The 19,601-nt window shown below is 36.4% G+C and overlaps 6 protein-coding genes and 1 long non-coding RNA gene across 12 annotated transcripts; 6 read left to right on the top strand and 1 right to left on the bottom strand.

Annotated features, from left to right (window-relative positions):
• Positions 1-52: 52 nt before the first annotated feature.
• LOC103840757 (pentatricopeptide repeat-containing protein At5g27110) lies at positions 53-1,489 on the top strand. Its single transcript, XM_009117278.3, is given in 2 exon segments — positions 53-1,211; positions 1,213-1,489. Coding segments are annotated over 2 exon segments (1,131 nt in total). The 5' UTR covers positions 53-110; the 3' UTR covers positions 1,243-1,489.
• On the top strand, positions 1,266-2,108 carry LOC108869680 (pentatricopeptide repeat-containing protein At3g26782, mitochondrial). The gene has a single exon (XM_018654409.1). It carries the CDS (start codon positions 1,266-1,268, stop codon positions 2,106-2,108), a length of 843 nt encoding a protein of 280 aa, XP_018509925.1.
• Positions 2,109-2,406: 298 nt separating this feature from the next.
• LOC103840756 lies at positions 2,407-3,506 on the bottom strand. 3 transcript variants are annotated; one of them, XR_004450831.1, is made up of 4 exons: positions 3,148-3,506; positions 2,934-3,024; positions 2,753-2,856; positions 2,407-2,664 (listed from the first exon to the last, which is right to left on the bottom strand). It is a non-coding gene; the product is annotated as an uncharacterized LOC103840756 (long non-coding RNA). The 3 variants fall into 3 exon arrangements; XR_627719.3 differs by lacking the exon at positions 2,934-3,024 and having other exon boundaries at positions 3,148-3,495; XR_004450830.1 differs by lacking the exon at positions 3,148-3,506 and having other exon boundaries at positions 2,753-2,948.
• A 5-nt stretch (positions 3,507-3,511) lies between these two features.
• LOC103840755 (probable polygalacturonase At1g80170) lies at positions 3,512-6,317 on the top strand. Its single transcript, XM_009117277.2, has 10 exons — positions 3,512-3,552; positions 3,687-4,190; positions 4,315-4,443; positions 4,581-4,751; positions 4,854-4,874; positions 4,956-5,163; positions 5,242-5,323; positions 5,392-5,500; positions 5,578-5,694; positions 5,788-6,317. Exons 2-10 carry the CDS (start codon positions 3,942-3,944, stop codon positions 6,097-6,099), a joined length of 1,398 nt encoding a protein of 465 aa, XP_009115525.1. The 5' UTR covers positions 3,512-3,552; positions 3,687-3,941; the 3' UTR covers positions 6,100-6,317.
• A 324-nt stretch (positions 6,318-6,641) lies between these two features.
• On the top strand, positions 6,642-10,637 carry LOC103840753 (probable glucomannan 4-beta-mannosyltransferase 3). Of its 2 annotated transcripts, XM_033278729.1 has the most exons (8): positions 6,642-8,245; positions 8,345-8,674; positions 8,760-8,858; positions 8,965-9,217; positions 9,316-9,563; positions 9,650-9,963; positions 10,048-10,242; positions 10,340-10,633. In XM_033278729.1, exons 1-8 carry the CDS (start codon positions 8,180-8,182, stop codon positions 10,500-10,502), a joined length of 1,668 nt encoding a protein of 555 aa, XP_033134620.1. In that variant the 5' UTR covers positions 6,642-8,179; the 3' UTR covers positions 10,503-10,633. The 2 variants fall into 2 exon arrangements, with proteins under 2 accessions (XP_033134620.1, XP_018510311.1); XM_018654795.2 differs by lacking the exon at positions 6,642-8,245 and having other exon boundaries at positions 8,433-8,674; positions 8,760-8,853; positions 10,340-10,637.
• A 3,029-nt stretch (positions 10,638-13,666) lies between these two features.
• Positions 13,667-15,604, top strand: LOC117127880 (ADP-ribosylation factor 2-B). Of its 3 annotated transcripts, none has more exons than XM_033278731.1 (7): positions 13,667-13,928; positions 14,366-14,522; positions 14,604-14,674; positions 14,760-14,879; positions 14,979-15,097; positions 15,189-15,270; positions 15,374-15,604. In XM_033278731.1, exons 2-7 carry the CDS (start codon positions 14,375-14,377, stop codon positions 15,377-15,379), a joined length of 546 nt encoding a protein of 181 aa, XP_033134622.1. In that variant the 5' UTR covers positions 13,667-13,928; positions 14,366-14,374; the 3' UTR covers positions 15,380-15,604. The 3 variants fall into 3 exon arrangements, with proteins under 3 accessions (XP_033134622.1, XP_033134624.1, XP_033134623.1); XM_033278733.1 differs by having other exon boundaries at positions 13,853-13,928; positions 14,374-14,522; XM_033278732.1 differs by lacking the exon at positions 13,667-13,928 and adding an exon at positions 13,970-13,989.
• A 246-nt stretch (positions 15,605-15,850) lies between these two features.
• LOC103840751 (GDSL esterase/lipase At1g23500) lies at positions 15,851-18,195 on the top strand. The gene is made up of 5 exons (XM_033278730.1): positions 15,851-16,450; positions 16,607-16,737; positions 16,821-17,042; positions 17,126-17,381; positions 17,518-18,195. Exons 1-5 carry the CDS (start codon positions 16,186-16,188, stop codon positions 17,679-17,681), a joined length of 1,038 nt encoding a protein of 345 aa, XP_033134621.1. The 5' UTR covers positions 15,851-16,185; the 3' UTR covers positions 17,682-18,195.
• Positions 18,196-19,601: the final 1,406 nt, after the last annotated feature.

Here is a 19,601-nt window from a genome sequence, read left to right as displayed (position 1 = left end):
TTGGTTGAAACTTGTTGTGCAAGGAGATGAAAAAAAATGAAATTTTAAAGCTATATATTGAATCAAATGCGAATTGGCGGCTGTAAGAGAGACATTACTGTGTCGGAGACATGCGAGGAGCTCAAGCTTTAAACTTCCTTCGCAGAACAACCACGTTAGCTCAACACATACGTTCCACGGCGGCGACTCGTTTGGAGTTTGGTTCGTGCCTCGAAGCAAATCCTAACGACCGAGTTTACACCCATAACCGCAAGATAGATGATTTATTAAAATCCGGTGACCTAATATCTGCACACGAGGTGTTCGATGAAATGTCCCTACGAGATGTCATCACTTATAATCTGATGATATCTGGGAACAGCCGAAACGGGTGTTCTGTAAAAGCGTTCGAGCTCTACGCGGAGATGGTCTCTCATGGTCTTAGAGAGAGCGCTTCCACGTTTCCTTCTGTTCTTAGTGTATGTAGTGGTGATGAATGGTTATGCAGAGAAGGGATTCAAGTTCACTGCAGGGTGATCTTTCTTGGGTTTGAGTGTAATATGTTCGTTAGGTCTGCACTTGTGGGTCTCTATGCTTCCTTGCGGCTTGTTGATGTTGCTCTGAAGCTGTTCCATGAAATGCCGGAGAGAAATTTAGCTGTTTGTAATTTGATGTTGAGATGTTTTGGCGAGAGTGGAGATTCACAGGGGTTGTTTGGAGTGTATCGTAGGATGGGAGTTGAAGGTGTTGATGAGAACGGGTTGAGTTATTGTTATATGATCCGTGGTTGTTCTAATGATCGGTTGTTATGTGAAGGCAAGCAATTGCATTCTCTAGTGGTTAAATCTGGTTGGAATGTTTGTAATGTATTTGTGGCTAATGCGCTTGTGGACTTGTACTCTGCTTGTGGTGATCTATACGGTTCTAAGACATCATTTGAAGCTGTCCCGGAACAGGATGTGATATCGTGGAACTCGATTGTTTCTGTGTTTTCAGATTACGGGTCTGTGCTCGAGTCTCTTAATTTGTTTAGAAAGATGCAGTTTTGGGGGAAGAGACCTTCTGTGAAGTCATTCATGTCGTTTCTGAATTTTTGTAGTAGAAATAGTGATATTCAGTCTGGGAAGCAGATCCATTGTTATGTCTTCAAAATGGGTTTTGTCGTTTCAAGTCTTCATGTCCAATCTGCTTTAATTGACATGTACGGCAAATGCAATGACATTGAGAGTTCTGTGTCTGTTCACCAGAGCTTGCCTTGCCTGACTCTGGAGTGTTGTAACTCGCTGATGACTTCTATGATGCACTGTGGCATCGCTAAAGATATCATCGAGATGTTTGGTTTGATGATTGATGAAGGAACTGGAATCGACGAAGTCACTCTTTCTACTGTCCTTAAGGCTTTATCAGTCTCTGAAGCAGTAACTTCACATAGCTGCACGCTTGTACATTGCTGTGCCATCAAATCCGGATACGCATCTGATGCTGCAGTCTCGTGCTCTCTAATCGATGCGTATTCGAAGAGCGGTCAGAATGAAGTATCTCGGAAGGTCTTTGTTGAGCTTGATTCACCTAACGTATTCTCCTGGACCTCGATCATCAATGGATATGCTAGAAACGGCATGGGAAGAGACTGTGTTGAGATGCTGAAAGAAATGGATCGAAAGAATCTCGTACCAGACGAAGTTACAATCTTGTCTGTACTATCAGGTTGCAGTCACTCTGGGCTTGTTGAAGAAGGTGAGGTGATTTTCAACTCATTGGAATCGAAGTACGGGATAGTACCAGGAAGGAAACTGTATGCGTGCATGGTGGATTTGCTAGGCCGTGCTGGTTTGGTGGAAAAGGCCGAGAAGCTGCTTTTTAAGGCACGTGGAGATGCAGCAGACTACTGCATAGCGTGGAGCTCATTGCTGCAGAGCTGCAGGGTTCATGGAAACGAAGCAATAGGAAGAAGAGCAGCGGAGGTTTTGATTGATCTTGAACCTGACAACTTCGGTGTTTACATTCAGGTTTCGAAATTTTACTTTGAGATTGGTGACTTTGAAATCTCCAGGCGAATCAGAGAGATTGCTGCCTCACGAGAGCTCATGAGGGAGATTGGTTACAGTTCAGTCACCGTGAGAAACTGATAACGCAGGACAGTGTTTTGCTTCAGTTTCATGATAACGATGAGTGTACATATGTGAAATGGGTTCTTTTACTTGAAGCCACCACACATGATTTGACAACACTCTACAAGGACTAGGGGTGTCAGTTGGGTTGGACCACACCCAAATGGGTATGCCCAATGGGTATTTGTTTTTCCTGGTCTCAAGACACCCACACCCACATCTAGCCCACACCCTATCTAGCCCACACCCAACTTAACCCAACACCCATATGGCCAACCCAAGCTTTCCCATGATTAGCAATTCTGTTTAAGCCCAATTTAATGTAAAAAAAATTATCTCTCAAATCTGCTGAATGTTTAATTTGTATTTGTTCACCTCTAATACAAATATGATGTAAAAAAATGTGGATACAATTTTAAGGTTTTGATAGCTCTGTTTTATGTAAAAAAAAAAATATAACTCAAGCCTCATAACTTGTATGTAAACAAAAGTTAAAAATGGAGCTCATGAACCTGAATATCTCTAACGGTTGTTGTAACTTCCATCCATCATCTCAGTTGTTATTCCGCTATGCCTGAAAATCGAGAAACAAGATTCATCAACATACAAACTCAAACTCAAGGCATTTCAATATTTTATCCATAACAAGCACAAGATAGTACCTTCTCTCCACTATCTCTAGTCAAGTCTGTGGACTCTCCACTCTCTTCCTCTTTTTCCTTCTCTTTCTCTTCTTCCTCTTTCTCCTCTTCTGTCTTCTCATCACCTGCCAAAAAAAATAGTCGCATGAAGCAATTGATTATATGAAGCAATTGTTTATATGAAGCAATTGTTTATACTAACCTATTGCTGGAAACTGAGAAACAATATTCTAAAAGTAGCCAACCTTCTCTTACATTAGCCAACCTTCTCTTACAAGTAGACTGATCCAAAACTGAGAAACAATATTCTAAAATTTCAAATTTCAGTCTTGGATCCAAGACTGCAGCAATTGCAAGGATGTCGCTGTACTCATCCCAGTATTTGTCGAACTTAAGCTAAAACTTAGGAACCATACCTGAAATCGCGAGAAGAAGAAGTCAGATGCAGAGAATGGAGAAATCTGGTTCAGGCCAGAGAAATCATGGTTGGAGAAGACGAATCGAAATGCAGAGAAGCCTCAAGAATCTTTCATCGCGAGAAGAAGATTTTTCATCGGGGAATCGTAAAATGGAAAAATCTGATTTTTCCCCAAAATTAAAAAACCTAATTTTTTAATGTATTGGGTTAACCCAGTGACCAATTGGTTTGGCCCAAACTATCCATGGGCAAATTCGGTTTTGTAGCCCAACTGGACCATTAAGTTATGGGTTCACCCAACACCCACCCAACACAGTCTGGACTGGGTCACACCCATGGGCACCCAACCAATTGACAGCCCTAACAAGGACAAGACGAAAGGAAACGATTCTTTATTTGCCGGGTTGGTCCAGTAAACTCATTTGACCTCTTCTATAGAATCATTTTATGTTCGTTAGATCTTAAAATAGCATCTCGAGGTTTAATAGTTGAGAAATATTCAGCGACTTATTTCTCGTTTTGTTTTGTTTATTTCAGATCTCATGGGACCAACATGCATCAAGAACAAGTTGACCACAAAGGTTTTGTGTTGTAGAGGTTTTGGAGTAAAGCAAAGAAGTGGAAAAGAAGATGACTTGTGCTTTAAGCGTAGATATTGTAGAAAAATAAGGCTTCTTCTTCTTCATGTACTTTTAAGCCAAGCCAATAAACCCCACAAACCGCATTAATTAGTATGCATTATAAATTCAACCCAAAACCAAACTATCTCAGCATATTAGTGAGCAAGAGAAAATGGATAAGCTCTTCCTTCTTTCCCTTATTGGTCTGTTAGTAGTAACTGCTTATGGAGCTGCAAAGAAAATGGTGTACACTGATCTTGACATCCTTGAGAAGCTTGAGAACTTTGACATACCTGAAGATGATGCTGGTGATGATTATGATTCAAAGGTCTTTGATTTGCCGTCATTCAGTTCTGGTAAGAATCTGGTGAGTGTGGATACATTTGGTGCAGCTGGAGATGGAGTTTCTGATGATACTCAGGTGCGTTTGAGATCATTTTGTTTATTCCATGAAATTTGTCAGCGTCTGTGGAATAAAACGTTTCCCCTAAAACTAATGATTTTGCGTACTAATCTGTTGTTGTGCAATGTTTTTCTCAAATCAGGCATTCGTGAGCGCATGGAACAAGGCCTGTGGGACGCCAAAATCAGTGTTGCTTGTACCACAAGGACGGAGTTATTTAATAAATGCAACAAAGTTCAATGGTCCATGTGAACAAAAGTTGGTCATTCAGGTCAGTTTAACATTTGAAGTCCTAAATGTTTATTCTCTTCAGCAGCAAAACAGATGCTAGACCTCTTATATATATATATATATATATATACAACGATCTATGTGGTATGTCTTATACAGTTCAGAAACTTTTTACAGATTGACGGAACAATAGTGGCACCAGACGAGCCCAGCAACTGGGACCCAAAGCTCCAAAGAACTTGGCTAGAGTTTTCGAAACTCGAAGGGATTGTGTTCCAAGGGAATGGAGTTATAGATGGTTCTGGTAGCAAATGGTGGGCTGCTTCTTGCAAGAAAAACAAGTCTAATGTATTATCTTCTATACCCAAAATTATCTTTCTTTACCTCCAAAATATTAAACGTCTAGAGTTTTCTATCAGAATCTTACACTTCTTTCTTGCTCTATTTCAGCCTTGCAAAAGTGCACCAACGGTAAGAAACCATTGCCTTCACCAGTGTTTTTTATTCTTCTTATTAATGGATTCTTGAACTAGCTTCTTCTTTTCCCTGCAGGCATTAACTATAGACTCTAGTTCAGGTGTGAAAGTAAGTGGCTTGACGATCCAGAACAGCCAGCAGATGAATTTCATCATTGCAAGGTCAGACTCAGTTCGAGTCTCCAAAGTTATGGTCTCTTCTCCAGGAGATAGTCCCAACACTGATGGTATCCACATCACTGGATCCACCAATGTTGTCCTTCAAGACTGTAAAATCGGCACAGGTCTTTTTTTTTTCTTAAACCAAAATCTTTACGCAAATGAAACCTCCAACTATAATCTCGAATGATTGGATTAAACAGGGGATGACTGTGTCTCGATTGTAAATGGAAGCTCTAATATAAAGATGAAGAGGATCTATTGTGGACCTGGACATGGAATCAGGTACATCATCAAGTTTCTAGATAACATCTCTTTCAAGTCAATTTGTGATTCTTTGGAATCTTTCGCAGTATTGGAAGTCTTGGGAATAATAACTCAACAGGCATTGTTACAAAGGTTGTGTTGGACACTGCGTTATTGAGAGAGACAACTAATGGACTCAGAATCAAAACATATCAGGTAATAAAGAACAAAAAATAGCTTCAATCCTTACTCAGAAACTTTTTATTTCATTGTGTACTCTTTTGGAACAACAGGGAGGTTCAGGTTACGTCCAAGATGTTCGATTCACAAACGTAGAGATGCAAGATGTCTCTAACCCGATACTCATTGATCAGTTCTACTGCGATAATCCAACTTCCTGTCAAAACCAGGTTTCATTTACAATCACAATACAATAAAAACAAAACTCAAAGATGCAAAACCAAACTCAGATATGTTGTCTTTCTTTTCTTGGTATAATGTAGACATCAGCGGTTAAAATCAGCCAGATAATGTACCGGAACATAACCGGGACAACAAAAAGTGAGAAAGCCATCAAATTTGCGTGCAGCGACACAGTGCCATGCAGCCACATTGTCCTCAACAATGTGAATCTTGAAGGCAAAGATGGTCAAGTCGAAGCTTATTGTAACTCGGCTGAAGGTTTTGGGTATGGAGTCATTCATCCGTCTGCTGATTGTCTATACTCACACGACGACAAGGGCTTCGACCAGAGTCACACGTCAGGACCTGTTTTGGTGACTGAGGAAGCTGAGATTGGCCACGATGAGCTCTGATGGTGGTGCTGTTCTATGTGTTGTTGTAGTGGAGGATGAGATGTGTAATATAGTTTTCTGAAGCATATGATACAGTAAACAAAGTTTCTTTTTAATCTTTATTTCGTTTAAACCATAAGATTGTTCTCAGTAGTAAGCATTTGTCCACCTTTTGTATCATACAAATCATAGCACGGTTTTTGTCACGTTAATGTCTTTTTACAATAACTTTATAGTTCTATTATCAGCTATAAAATTATATTGAATTATGTTTAAATTATTCTTGTCATTTTTTAACCTTTATAAATGATAATTTATCTCATTTTGAGATTCGAACTCTGAACTTTAATGAAATATTAAATAGTTTAATGTCAATATAAGTTACAAAGTATTGATATTGCTGACAAACTATATAAGTATCTAATTGCATAGAGATCTATATATGATGATTCAACTAAAAATTATTATAATTCTAGATTGATTAGAATTTAAAATGGCTTGAACTTTTCCGGTGTGAAAGTTTCACTTTCTGTCGTGAAATTGAAATATAAAAAGGAAAATTTTGACTTTTTAGGATAGAGAAGAACATAGCACATGGGAACACCAAAGGATGCACTTAAGATTGAAATGTTTGATATGTTTGGCACCAAAGGATGCAATTTTTATTTTCTAATTAAGATTCCCAATTTGTGAGTAGCTGTAAACAACAATGACCAATGCCAGCCCATTTATTTACTCCTTTTAATACAACTCACCAACTATACATGAGCTTAAGATCTAGTCTTAGCTTACAATTTGCAGGCTGTGACTTTATGTAATGTGAAATTAGAAAAAGAGTTTGTAATTATACATTGTATATGATTATTAATTTTCTTTCATATGGTATAAAATAATAAGTTACTTAGTTTGTTTATATGCAGAGGGATGCGAATAAAGATATATTTTCCAAAAAAAAACAAAGAAAAAAACCAAGCTAATATGGATGGTATGGACCGGAGAATCTAAGACGTGCGAGAATAATGAGTTTCTTTACCATTATAAACAAACCACTATAAACAAAATAATGTTCATGTTCATTCCATTCCACCCTATTCAAATCATTCTGAACAAAAAAAAGAGTTGTGAAGAAACTGAAAGTGGTTAGCTTCTCTCTCTTAAAAGACATATTGAAGAGGTCTCTTTGGTGGTAGAGAAGAAAGCTTCTGAGGTAAAGTCACAAAGACAACATTTCTCAAATCTCATTTGTCAACAATCTTATTTGACTCATAGTGTTGCATTTGCTTTTAAGTTCTACTTCTGAATCTTTTGTAAGTGATGATCTCTAAAGGTTTCTGACTTTTTAGAATTACCCTTTTTGATATCTAAGCACATGTTCTGTATTCACGGACGGCCAAACTTTTGCTTTAGTTTTGTTCAGTTGATAATGCAGATCCAATGTGACTTGGTTTTATAATTTATTTCAATCGTTTCAATAAAAAGGCCTGCCGTTGAACATTAATCTATCATCTACTTTGTATAGAATTGTAATCCATATAGTCATTCACATATAACATCCATCATCTATAAGTCATTTTTTGATTGCAATATTTCTCGGAAAACGAAGTCAAACATTTTTGTTTATCAGTTTTAAGAAAGAAACAACACGCCATTAGAAAATGAACAATGTTTTGAAGAAGATGAGGAATGTTCAATATTAGAATAGTAAGAGCAAATGTCAACATCGCTTTTCTACAAAATAATAACGAATACAACTGTAACATTTACTTCGACTTTATCTACCAGGGGAGAATAAGCAAGTGGATGCAATTGACTAACAATGCATCACAACCGAAATCATAGCTTACAATTATAGTAGACCACCCCTTTTCTTTCTTTCTTTCTTTAATTTGCTTAGATTATAATAAAATGAAATTAAGAGAATATTGTTATGCTAGCAGCCCCTAAGCTATTATATATATAATTGAAGGAATAAAACAAGATCTAGTTCTGACATTAATATGGATCATCAAACTCAGGACATAAACCAAGATCTCTGTTAGAGGAAAAAACCTTTCCTCTATGTACATGTTTTGAGCTTCTTCAGAGCTGTGGAGAGAAAAAAATGTCACCATTCATGAAGTTCTTCAACTTTCTTTATGATTCTCTTCCACCTTCCTCTTGGTTTCTGGTAAATTATTTCTCCCATCTCTGTTTCACTTAATCATCATATGATTCTTTATCATTTCACATTATATCTAATCTTTTTTGTTTGGTTTTGGGTTCTAAGGTCCAAAGACACAACTTAGCATCATCCTCAGAGACAGATGAGGTTGTTAGAAGTGGCATTATTGGAGAACTTATATACATTTGGAAGGAGACAAGAATCTTTGTCTTTATACCAATCTTGAAGTTCTTAGTGACAATGTGTCTGGTGATGTCATTTTTGCTATTCATAGAAAGAGTTTATATGAGCGTAGTTGTAGTGATTGTGAAGTTACTTAGAAGAACACCTGAAAAAGTACACAAATGGGAAGCTATAAACGATGATGACCTTGAGCTAGCACACACAAACTACCCAATGGTTCTCATTCAGATCCCAATGTACAATGAAAAAGAGGTAAGATTTTTCATTAATCTTTTGTAACCAAACTTTATTATATTAATATACATATACACAAGGAGACATGTTATTGCTGTCACAGGTGTGTCAGTTATCTATAGGAGCAGCCTGCAGGCTATCTTGGCCGTTGGATCGTATGATAGTTCAAGTTCTTGATGATTCCACGGATCCAGCTAGTAAGGTCCTTTGTTCAATTTTTTCTTTCTAAAACTTTAATTTATATATTTATATGATTAACTCAACATCAATAGAGAATTTTGACATATGAAATGATTTGGAAAAGACAGGAACTGGTGAATGCAGAATGCGATAAATGGGCTAGAAAAGGTATAAACATAATGTCAGAGATTCGAGATAACAGAATTGGATACAAAGCTGGAGCATTAAAGGCAGGAATGATGCACAACTATGTGAAACAATGCGAGTTTGTCGCCATTTTCGATGCTGATTTTCAGCCTGATCCTGACTTCTTGGCTCGAACCATTCCTTTTCTTATTCATAACCGTGAAATCTCCCTTGTTCAATGCCGTTGGAAGTTTGGTAAACTCATCATCAATCTTTTGGAAGTCTAATGTTATGTTTCGGATTTTTCAAACTGAGGGGAATGACTTATATATGTGTATGTGTCACGTTTGTAGTGAATGCAAACGAGTGTCTAATGACAAGAATGCAAGAAATGTCACTAAACTACCATTTCTTGGCTGAGCAAGAATCTGGATCTTCAATACATGCTTTCTTTGGATTCAATGGAACCGCTGGTGTTTGGAGAATTGCAGCTTTAAATGAAGCTGGAGGATGGAAAGATCGAACAACAGTAGAAGACATGGATTTAGCTGTAAGAGCTTGTCTTCATGGTTGGAAGTTTGTCTATGTCCATAACGTTGAGGTACTACAAATAAAAATTTATAACTCAATCAAGTGTTCTTTAAAATATTTTATTGAAGATCATTTATTTTCTAAATAATTTATCAGGTGAAAAATGAATTGCCAAGCACATTCAAAGCATACAGGTTTCAGCAACATAGATGGTCTTGTGGACCAGCTAACCTCTGGAGGAAGATGACAATGGAGATTTTACAGAACAAGAAAGTGTCTGCATGGAAGAAGTTGTATCTCATATACAATTTCTTCTTCATAAGGAAGATAGTAGTACACATCTTCACATTTGTCTTCTACTGTCTGATCTTACCAGCAACTGTGCTATTCCCTGAGCTCCAAGTTCCTAAATGGGCAACTGTTTATGTTCCTAGTACAATCACTCTCCTTAACGCTCTGGCTACACCTAGGTAACACTTCTAACATATTAAAACTCTTCTTTTCTCATTTCTTATTATGAAGTCGAAGTTTGATGATTGGTGTCAAAAATGCAGATCACTCCATCTTCTTGTGTTTTGGATCTTGTTTGAGAATGTAATGTCTATGCACCGCACAAAGGCGACTTTCATTGGGTTACTAGAAGCAGGAAGAGTTAACGAATGGGTTGTTACAGAAAAACTTGGTGATACACTCAAGTCTAAGTTAATAACCAAAGCTACAACTAAGCTTTATACAAGATTTGGACAAAGGTTCTAAACTATAACAACACACAAACACTCTTCAAATTTATTTAAACCATATTTAAATATTGTAAGTATTATAATATCGTTTTTTTTTTTTTTGCAGAATCAATTGGAGGGAGCTTGTTGTTGGGTTATATATATTCATCTGCGGATGCTATGATTTCGCCTATGGAGGATCATATTTCTATGTTTATTTGTTTTTACAGGCTTGTGCATTTTTTGTTGCTGGAGTTGGTTATATTGGCACCATTGTTCCCATTGGTTAGAGAGACTTGGTTTTCAGAAACAAATGTTATTTTGCTACTCATGTTAGAACAACTAGGGATTGGATCTTGGATAAACAATGTTAACTCTTCCAATTTTCACACTCAAATGTATTACTACTAGTAAATGTTTATGTTCTAATGAACTGAGATGTGTGTCTAGGGATGTCAAATAGGTTGTCCATGTCCAAATGGGCATGTTCAAATGGACAAATTAATTTATTGGACATTATTTGTTAAAGCCTAAAATGTGTCCAGTTCAAATTGTCCAAACCCAAAAGGGACCACTCCAAATGAGCATTCCACGGGGCTCAATTAAAAACTTAAACTTAACATACAAAAATTCATATTTAAATGACTTCATCATGTTTTGTATAATCTAAAAGCATACATTATGATCATATATAATCTCAAAGCATACAATAGGTTCATACATAATCTCAAAGCATAGATTAAGTTCATACAAAAAACGATTTTGCAGTTTTGGCAGAAAAACGTGATTTTGCAGTTTTTACGGGAAAACGTGATTTTACGGTTTAGGCGAAAAATGCGATTTTGTGGTTTTGGTGGGAAACACAATTTTTTCGGTTTTGGCGAGAAAACACAACTTTGCGGTTTTGGCGGGAAACTCAATTTTGTGGTTTTAGCGGAGAAACACAATTTTGCGATTTTGGCGGGAAACACATAATTTTACGGTTTTGGCGAAAAACACGATTTTGTGATTTAGGCGGGAAAACGTGATTTTGCAGTTTTGGCGGAAAAACGTGATTTTACGGTTTTGGCCAGAAAACATGTTTTTAAGGTCTCGGCGGAAAATCATTATTTTCGGTTTTGGTGGAAAAACATTATTTTTGGTTTTGGCGGAAACACATTATTTTCGGTTTTGGCGGAAAAACGGAATTTTGCAATTTTGGCAGGAAAAAACATGATTTTACAGTTTTAACGGGAAAACATGTTTTTTTATTTTCTGATTTTATTTTCTAATTTTTTTCTAACTTAGAACATCTTATATTGTTAGATGCTCATGTCCAAATGGTTTTAACCCATCTAATTTAGAGTTAAAGAGTTTAAGACTTTAAGTCCAACTGGACAATTTTAATTTTGGAGTCTAACATGGTCACTGGATTTTGATCCGCGCTTCGAAAGCGCGGGTTTTTTAATTTATAAATTGTACATGTTAGAAAGTTATATTATATTGAAGAATAGGATTTCTTAAAATTATATAATTTATGAATGTGTTTATTTGAGATTATATATATATATATATATTTATGTAATTTTATCTCTCTTAGACTTAAATATTTTACCCGGACTTAAAAAATGAACTGAAACTGATTTCAAAACAAAATTCAGGATCGGTTCGGATCCGGGGACATGACATGTCTCAATTCGAGTCCGGTCTTATATCCGAAATCCAAAATATCTGGAATATTTTGTTTATATTATGTATACTTAAAATTTTTTTAAATATAATATTATAGCCGAATAACTAATATCTATCATGTTAACTGCACGTTGGAATTTTATATGGGTAACACATATAATAAAATCAAGCTAGCATATTTAACTAAATAAATAAATCCAGAACAACCAAAAGACTCGATTATGGAAGAAGCTTACAATAACAGTTTGCGTTTCACTCTAAATAAGATGAAAGTGTTATTAATTAAACCAAGTCAAATGACAAAAAAAAAATATATATATATATATACCAACCAAATAAAGTGACTATTTTATCACCCATTAAAAATAGTTATTATCAAATATGTTTGAAACTTATTAATCTTCTCGTAATCAAAGCGGTAGGTTCAACAGATTTTTATTTAGTTGAAATAATATAAAATAGAAGTTAGTGATTAGTATTGCAAACCGCTTAATATATTTTAGTGGGTCATATATGTATCACATATACTTTGTTTCTATATCATAGCTCTTATATATGATTGGGTGAGAAATACGTACAACTGAATCTTGTTTGGTATTTAGCCGTCAGATAATTGTTTCTGTAATGTAGTAATCTTGTTTAATAAACCGGTTTGGTATTTAGATTACAGTCGAATGATATTATGTGAATAGTGCAATCTAAATAATTTATGAGGTGGCTATAAGGTAGTTCTCTTATAAAGGTTATAAGACATTGTTCATAAAACAAATCTATCTTACTAAAACCAACTTAATATTATTTACTATGTCGGTTGTTTACCCATATAAAATTGTTAACCAAAGTAAAACTCGTGAAAGTATTGTCCTAATATTAAAGTTAAACCACATTTAATATGTACACAAATTGGTTCAATTTCAAAATGTCAAACCATCATGTTTGATCTCCTTCACACGTAAATTTTTAAAATTAAACCACATTTAATATGTTTACAAATTGGTTCAATTTCAAAATTTCAAACCATCATGTTTGATCTCTTTCTCACGTAACTATGTACATACTTTTATTTTTAAGTTAAAAGAAAAAAAAACTATGTACATACCTTTTTTTTATTCAGCATAATAAGGTAAGTCTAATCAATAGGTACAATAACTTGTTGTAAGTAGATTTTTTTAAACTCTTTTTCTTTTAATAATATAGATACTATTTGGATTTGGTTTTGGTTAACCCATGGTTAGTAAGCCCATTGACATTCCTAGATATGGTTATGAACTCTAATACCAATGAATTTCTCATTAATCATAGGTACTAGTTACTAACATTCATAGGTACACATTAAAGCAAGTTCGATCCTCACAAACTAAGACTTCAAATGTTACGAACCGCCCCGCCCCGTCCCACAGTTAACAGTAACAAATTTTTTTACATATACCATATATCTATACGTTTTTATAACTGTTAAAACCGCACCGCTCAAACCGCAGTTACCATTCGGAGCCTAAAACCAAACCGAAATAAGTAATCCAATAAAAAAACGAATCATATCTTGGTATATTTTACATTTTCTATTGGAAAAATCAAATCCGAACTATATCTAAAAAGAATAGAATCTGTTGTAAAGCAAAATTAAGGTTTTTATAAGAAACTTGAATTCCAACCGAAATTGAAAACATATTCAACTAAGAATCGAATAATCTAAAGTTAAACCAAACCGAAATCAGAGAAGAGTTTTGTAACCAATACAAGTAAAAAATGGAACTTTCATAATGACGTGTGAACCTCTAATTGGCTAGATTCCATCGACGGCCAATCACTCATCATCGCACGTAAACCGCGTAAGCTCAAGCCACCCTCCACGAAAAAACATTCTGCAAATGGGTCTTCGAAGGGTATTCCGGTAATATGACCATGAATTGACGTTTTCACCCTTCGCCTCTATAAAGATCTTCTCCGTTTTAATATTGAGCGTTGTTTTGAAGCTCCGTTCGTTGTTACGCCATTTCTCTCTCTCTCTCTCTCTCTCCCTCGATCAGATCATATACACAGAGGTACGCTCGATCTGGATCTGTGATGCTCATATAGATTCTCGATTCGAACAAATTTTTGCAGGTTGCTCATCGCGTTCTTAGGTTTCGTTCCCATTTTTCTAGTTTGGGAATCGAATCTCTTGCGTTGATCTAGGTTTCGTGCTGCTTGATGCTCTGAGATTTGAAAATTTAACGATTCGATCTGCCATTGCATCGCATCTAAGTCTGGATCTGTGAAAATCATCTTCTCGGCGATCTATAACATGTGATGAGCATTATCTGATTGTACTTATGTTTATTAGTAATCGCTGGATTCATTGCTTCGTGATACGCTACTCTGATCTCTTTGTGTGTTGTGTTGACGATGAGCACCGGTTAAGAGATTGGTTATTGATGGTTTGATGTTGATTATAACCGGTTTAAGTTTATAACATTAATATCTTTGGGGGTATGATTAGTGAAGCAGGATGGGATTGTCGTTCGCGAAGCTTTTTAGCAGGCTTTTTGCCAAGAAGGAGATGAGGATTCTCATGGTTGGTCTTGATGCTGCTGGTAAGACCACCATTTTGTACAAGCTCAAGCTCGGTGAGATTGTCACCACCATTCCCACCATTGGTACGTTTCTTAACCATCAGTGAGCTATATGTACATGCTGACACCGACCTTGATGATTAAACTTCACATTTGTGCAAACAGGGTTCAATGTTGAAACTGTGGAGTACAAGAACATCAGCTTCACTGTCTGGGATGTCGGGGGTCAAGACAAGGTATCACAAGTTTTTGGTTTTGCATTGCAACCTCTGGATCTTTTTGAACTGCACATGGTATATAACCTGCTGCACTTGTTGTCAGATTCGTCCATTGTGGAGGCACTACTTCCAGAACACTCAAGGTCTCATCTTTGTGGTGGACAGCAATGACAGAGACCGTGTTGTTGAGGCTAGAGATGAATTGCACAGAATGCTTAATGAGGTTCTGTTTCCACTGTTTTTCCTGCGTATTTGTTTCTTGATTTCATGATTCCATCCGTGCAAGTAAACTTACCAAAACATTTTAACCGGTTTTTTACAGGATGAGCTGCGTGATGCTGTTCTGCTTGTGTTTGCTAACAAGCAGGATCTTCCAAATGCCATGAACGCAGCTGAAATCACTGATAAGCTTGGTCTCCACTCACTCCGTCAGCGTCACTGGTATAATGAATCATCTTAATCTTCCTTAATTGTTCTCTTGCTTAATGATGTATATATATGTAACTGGAACTATCTCTCTCTCTCTGTTCAGGTACATCCAGAGCACATGTGCCACTTCAGGCGAGGGACTTTACGAAGGTCTTGACTGGTTGTCCAACAACATCGCCGGCAAGGTAGACAAACGTCCTAAAATCTCAATATATTTTTTATTTTTTTCCGCATATTTGTGCACGTTCTGATTATTTCTTCCGTGTTCTTGTTGCTTGTTTCTTGCAGGCGTAGAGGGAAAGTTTGTGGTTGAATTGATTTTGCTGGGCAAATCTGGATGCAGGGGCAAAACATTATCTGAGTTTTTCTATTCCGGTTATCTTATATTGTTTTTGTTTTTTTTTGGGGTATGTGGATTGATTTTCTGATCGTTGTTTTAACTTGTGTAAGGCGGGATGGGCCTCTTGTACGTAGAACACAGAAACTACCTTTATTACATATATAGCTTGTTATTCATAAGTTGGAACTGCGAATATGCTATTGAGACATTTGCTTGCTATATTAAAACTGTGTCGAACTGTATGACAATGAAATATAAAATTATGATTTCCAAAGATCAAATGACTCATGGACTACTTTGGGGATTGCTGTTCGGAGTTAATGTTTAAATTAATGTCAATGATTTACTTTCTTATAGTACTCATCTGATAAATATTCGACTTTCCATTTTTGACTAGGACGAGGATATCTACAAAGACGATAATCAAGTATTTGAATTTGATATAAGAACTTGGATAGTTAATGGTAAGAAAAAGAAGACTAGATAAAACATCCTTGATCTATTGCTTAAATAAATATTTTCACAAATATTCATTTCTCATGTGTATTTAATATCATAGTAAATACTAAATATCCTAACAAATTTCATCGTGTTAATTTGAATTGTTTCCCATAATTTACTAAAATCAAAATCAGCGAAATTTGGAAACTACAATCTTCTTTAACTCTACGTATATGTATAAATACCAGTCTTCTTTTGACGCCGAATATTCCTCCTTTTCAGTTTATCCAAATATTCATAAAAAATAGATACCGAAAATATGAATTTCTCTTTACTTTCTACAATGTTATTAGCATTAGCATTGTCTTTTGTCTGCTTGTTTTCTGTTGGTCATGCTCAAGAACTTTCAGGAAATGCAAGAGTTTCTGCACTCTTCGCTTTTGGAGATTCCATGCTCGATACCGGAAACAACAACAATCTCAGGACTCTTACCAAATGCAATTTCTCTCCGTATGGTAGAGACTTTGCTGGTGGAAAAGCCACTGGAAGATTTGGAAATGGACGAGTTTTCTCAGATCTTATTGGTATATACCTTAACGTTAACATTTTTAATATTCTTTACAATTAGCTAGGTACAACTACAAGGTTACTTTCAATAATATAGGACACTCAATAATACTCATTATCTTACTATTTATCAAAAAAATATATTACCAACATTAGTCTTTTTTATTGTGTAGCCGAAGGTTTGAGCTTAAAAACTTTCTTACCAGCTTACCGTGATCCAAACCTTTCCAACAATGATCTCCCGACCGGTGTTTGTTTTGCATCCGGTGGTTCAGGTCTCGATGAACGCACTGCCAGTTCACAAGTAAACGGACATTTTTGTTTGGAGTTTTAATTTATCATCTATTTATTAATGTGTTATGTCTTGTGGAATTTATATGTCCATAGGGAGTTATATGGGTGACAGATCAGGTGAAAGATTTCAAAGAGTATGTCACTAAACTAAACGGCGTTGTAGGAGAACAAACAAACGCACTTATATCAAACGCCGTTTATTTAATCTCAGCTGGTAATAACGATCTTGCCATCACCTTTGCGACTGGGCGGGCACAATCCACTATTTCAGATTACACTGATCTCATGGTCACTTGGACTGATAATCTTTTAAAGGTACATATCATTGTGTCAATTTTACTTTATTTTCTGTGGCCAAGCTAATTACTTACTAATATTTTATATTTTGTTATTTGAAGAGTCTATATGATACTGGAGCGAGAAAGTTTGCGGTTCTTGGAACACTACCATTAGGTTGCTTGCCAGGAGCAAGAGACGCGGCTGGAAATTTTTTGAAAGTATGTGCATATCCTGCAAATCAATGGGCTGATACGTTCAACAAAAAGTTAGCAGCTAAACTTAACAATCTCGGGACAACACTTCCTGGTGCCAAGTTTGTCTACGTAGACATGTATAATTCTCTTCTTGATCTCATCAACAATCCTCAGGCTTCAGGTAACAGCTTTACTTAATGAAAAATCCCAATATTTTGTACCTTGTGTCGATTATAGCAATGTTTTCAAAAATGATATGTTCTTTGTTTTTGGTCTAAAGAATGATCTGTTATTTTATTTTATTTGGAAATTTCTAGGGTTTATTGATGCGGCTGATGGATGTTATATGCCGACGATTTCTCCTGTTCCTTGCCCGGATGCATCTCGTTACGTGTTTTGGGACATTGGACATCCTAGCGAGAAGTCATACCAAACGATTTCACCAAAGATAATTGAAGAACTCAAGGAGAAACTGGCATGATCGATTTCTACATTTATATTTATTTTTAACTTTGTTATAGTTATTATTCATGTTCTGAATTCCATATTCATAGACTAATAAAAAAGTCACAAGATACAAAACCAGTGTTCGCTTCTCTTAACAGACATTTGGGGATCTTTTCTATCGAGTAATTAACCAATGTCGTGTCTGGAGACAAAGCTTGTACTCTAAAAAGATAAGCTTCATTTTCATCAATCAAACAAGAGGAATTAAATCAATATGAAGTACAAAGTCGGTTAAATATAGACGTGAGATAATGGTTCTGTTTGAAGTGCACCTTGCGTTTACATACGGCTAAGAAAAAGTGGGCAGCTCAATCCTCGTGACTTCGTTCTTGACGTTCAAACGTGAGATATTATTTCAGACTACACAAGGCATTCCATGATGTTGTCTATGGTCCGATGATGATGCTCAAGATCAGTAACAACAGAGATTTTTGCTAAGTCAGATGAAGTAAATGTAGAAAAATCTAAAGAATGCAAACTTTGAAGATTTGGGGGGGGGGGGGGGGGGGGGAGGGAAATCGGGTGAAGGGAACGAGAATTTAAGTCTGGATTTGAAGTAAATATAAATCTTTATGAAACGGTTCTGAATTTAGAAAAGAAGAAAGAAGTGGGAAGAAGAATTAAAAACGGAGGAAGAAACTGTGAAACCACCAGATTTAATACTCGCTCTTTCTTCTGTATCTCCTTTTTATTTTTATTCTTAACAGGGGCATTTTCGGATCAGAAAATTCAAAAGGTAGACTTAAAGTATTCCTCCAGCTAGGAATGGAAATTGGGACAACCCGCCCCGCCGTGGCCCGCCCCGCTGCGGTCTCTATCTCTGGCGGATCTTTGCGGGTCAGCCCGCCGTAACCCGCGGTTCCCAAACCTCTACCCAAACCCGCCCCGCTTGCTATATAGGACTTTGCGGTCCGGCCCGCGGGTAGTGAAAATGCTGTCCTCATTTCTTTGTTGTTGCTTGACTCGTGTGGTGGTGGTTCATGTGTGTCTAATTTTGTAGTAAAGCTTCTCAGCACATCTAGTGACATTAAAAAAAAAAAGATAAGAAGGTTGGTTGTCAAGCTTTTTAATGAAACCAAACAAGTGGTATACAATGGGTGCATACCTCTCACAAGTTACGAGTTTTTTATAACCATCATCATCAAGCAACTTATAAGACAAATGACAATTAACAGTAAAACTTTAAAACAATTAACCGTAAAACTTTAAAACTGATAACTTCTTGTCACTAAAGTCTACAACCATCATGTTTCAAGTCAAGTAGTCAAGTCAAACAAAGCAAACAAACTCTTGAACTCAATACTGTAACTTAGTAGCAGATTGTAAATTTGTAATCTAATTACAGTATAGAATGGCGAGTGATATAAATAACATGCAAAGATTTAACTTTAACTCGTGTCTACTGAGAGGAAGAAATCATATACATGTATAGATGGTAGATGGTGGTAGATCGAGGAAGAGGTGATGAAGATAAGGCTCAGTGGTGACCTTAGTCGACGAGTGGAAGAGAAGGTTCATAATTGCCTCCACAGTCGCCATTTCTCACCTTTTTCGTCGGTTAGAAGAACACCAAACGTCTCTGGTGAAGAAGACACGCGGGTCTCGAATGCCCCGCAAACCCGCGTCGACCCGCCCCGCATTGGCCCATACCCGAAATTGACCAACCCGCAAGACCCGCAATATCTCGGGCCTAAGATATCTAAGCCCAAACCCGCCCCGCAGTGGGACTTTACGGGCTTAGCCCGCGGGCTAAGGTCCCAATTGCCATCCCTACCTCCAGCAGAAAGTACCTAAAAATGTTATAGACCCAACATAAATTAACCCTTTAGTGTAATGCTCTCTAAAACATGATGTGTTAGTTTTTTTCTAAAAATTAATTATTTAATAAAATAAA

This window comes from Brassica rapa, chromosome A09, assembly GCF_000309985.2.
Source record: "Brassica rapa cultivar Chiifu-401-42 chromosome A09, CAAS_Brap_v3.01, whole genome shotgun sequence".
Classification (NCBI taxonomy): domain Eukaryota; kingdom Viridiplantae; phylum Streptophyta; class Magnoliopsida; order Brassicales; family Brassicaceae; genus Brassica; species Brassica rapa.
This window is presented reverse-complemented; position numbering and strand designations above follow the sequence as displayed.